This window comes from Haliaeetus leucocephalus, unplaced genomic scaffold (assembly GCF_000737465.1).
Source record: "Haliaeetus leucocephalus isolate CR32 unplaced genomic scaffold, Haliaeetus_leucocephalus-4.0 Scaffold356, whole genome shotgun sequence".
Taxonomy (NCBI): Eukaryota; Metazoa; Chordata; class Aves; order Accipitriformes; family Accipitridae; genus Haliaeetus; species Haliaeetus leucocephalus.
Window position 1 is genome coordinate 7,941 of NW_010972792.1, and position 784 is coordinate 8,724.

The 784-nt window shown below is 73.3% G+C and overlaps 1 protein-coding gene across 1 annotated transcript in view; it reads right to left on the minus strand.

The window, feature by feature from the left end:
* The window catches only part of LOC104835050 (fermitin family homolog 3-like), a 9,144-nt gene that overhangs the window by 7,598 nt on the left and 762 nt on the right, over nt 1–784 (minus strand). The window contains exon 2 of the mRNA XM_010572827.1: nt 30–263. Within this exon, the coding sequence (XP_010571129.1) occupies nt 30–263 (234 nt within the window). The remainder of the gene's footprint in view (nt 1–29; nt 264–784) is intronic.

The following is a 784-nucleotide window of genomic DNA, read 5'->3' on the forward strand; positions in this document are numbered from 1 at the left end:
GTGGCTCCCCAGACCCCCCAATCCCCCACCGAGCAGGCGGCAGGCCTGTGCGACGACGTGGGCCAGGGGCTGGGCGAAGGAGAGGCGCAGGCGGAGGCGGCGGCGGTTGGGCAGACGCAGGCGCAGGGGTCGGTGTTGGGGGGCGAAACGGAGCCGGGCGTCCCCCCCCACCCCCAGCGCGTCCAGGGTGCGCCCGGGGCGCAGGAGCCACTGCCGCCGCTGCGCCCACCACAGCGCGTGGTCCGACCAGTCCCGCTGCACCCCTGGGGGACACCGGCGGGGTTACGGGGGGCTACAGGGGGCCCAGGGGGGGGGGGAACGCTGAACCCCCAAACCACAACGGGGGGGATCAGGGGGCCGTGGGCCACCAGGGGTGGGCACAGGCAGGACCCAGGCGTCCCGGGCCCACACCCGTCGCTATTTATATCCCGCGGTTCCCTTATCGCCCCGGCCAGGGGGTGACAGTGGGGTGACACGGAAGCGTGTGTGGGGTGATGTCGGGGGGGGTGACACGGAAGTGGGGGAACCCCCAGATAAGTTCTGAGCTCCCCCCCCCTCCCCCCGCCAGGGCCGGACCCTGCCCCTGCCCGCCACCACTCAGCACCGCGTGATGCCCACAGCGGGGGGGCCCGTACGCCTGGGTCCTTCCCCATGGGTCCTAGACTTGTGGGGCCCAGACGCCCGGGTCCTTCCCCATGGGGTCCTAGAGTTGTGGGGCCCAGACACCCGGGTCCTTCCCCATGGGGCCCAGAGTTGTGGGGCCCAGACACCGGGGTCCTTCCCC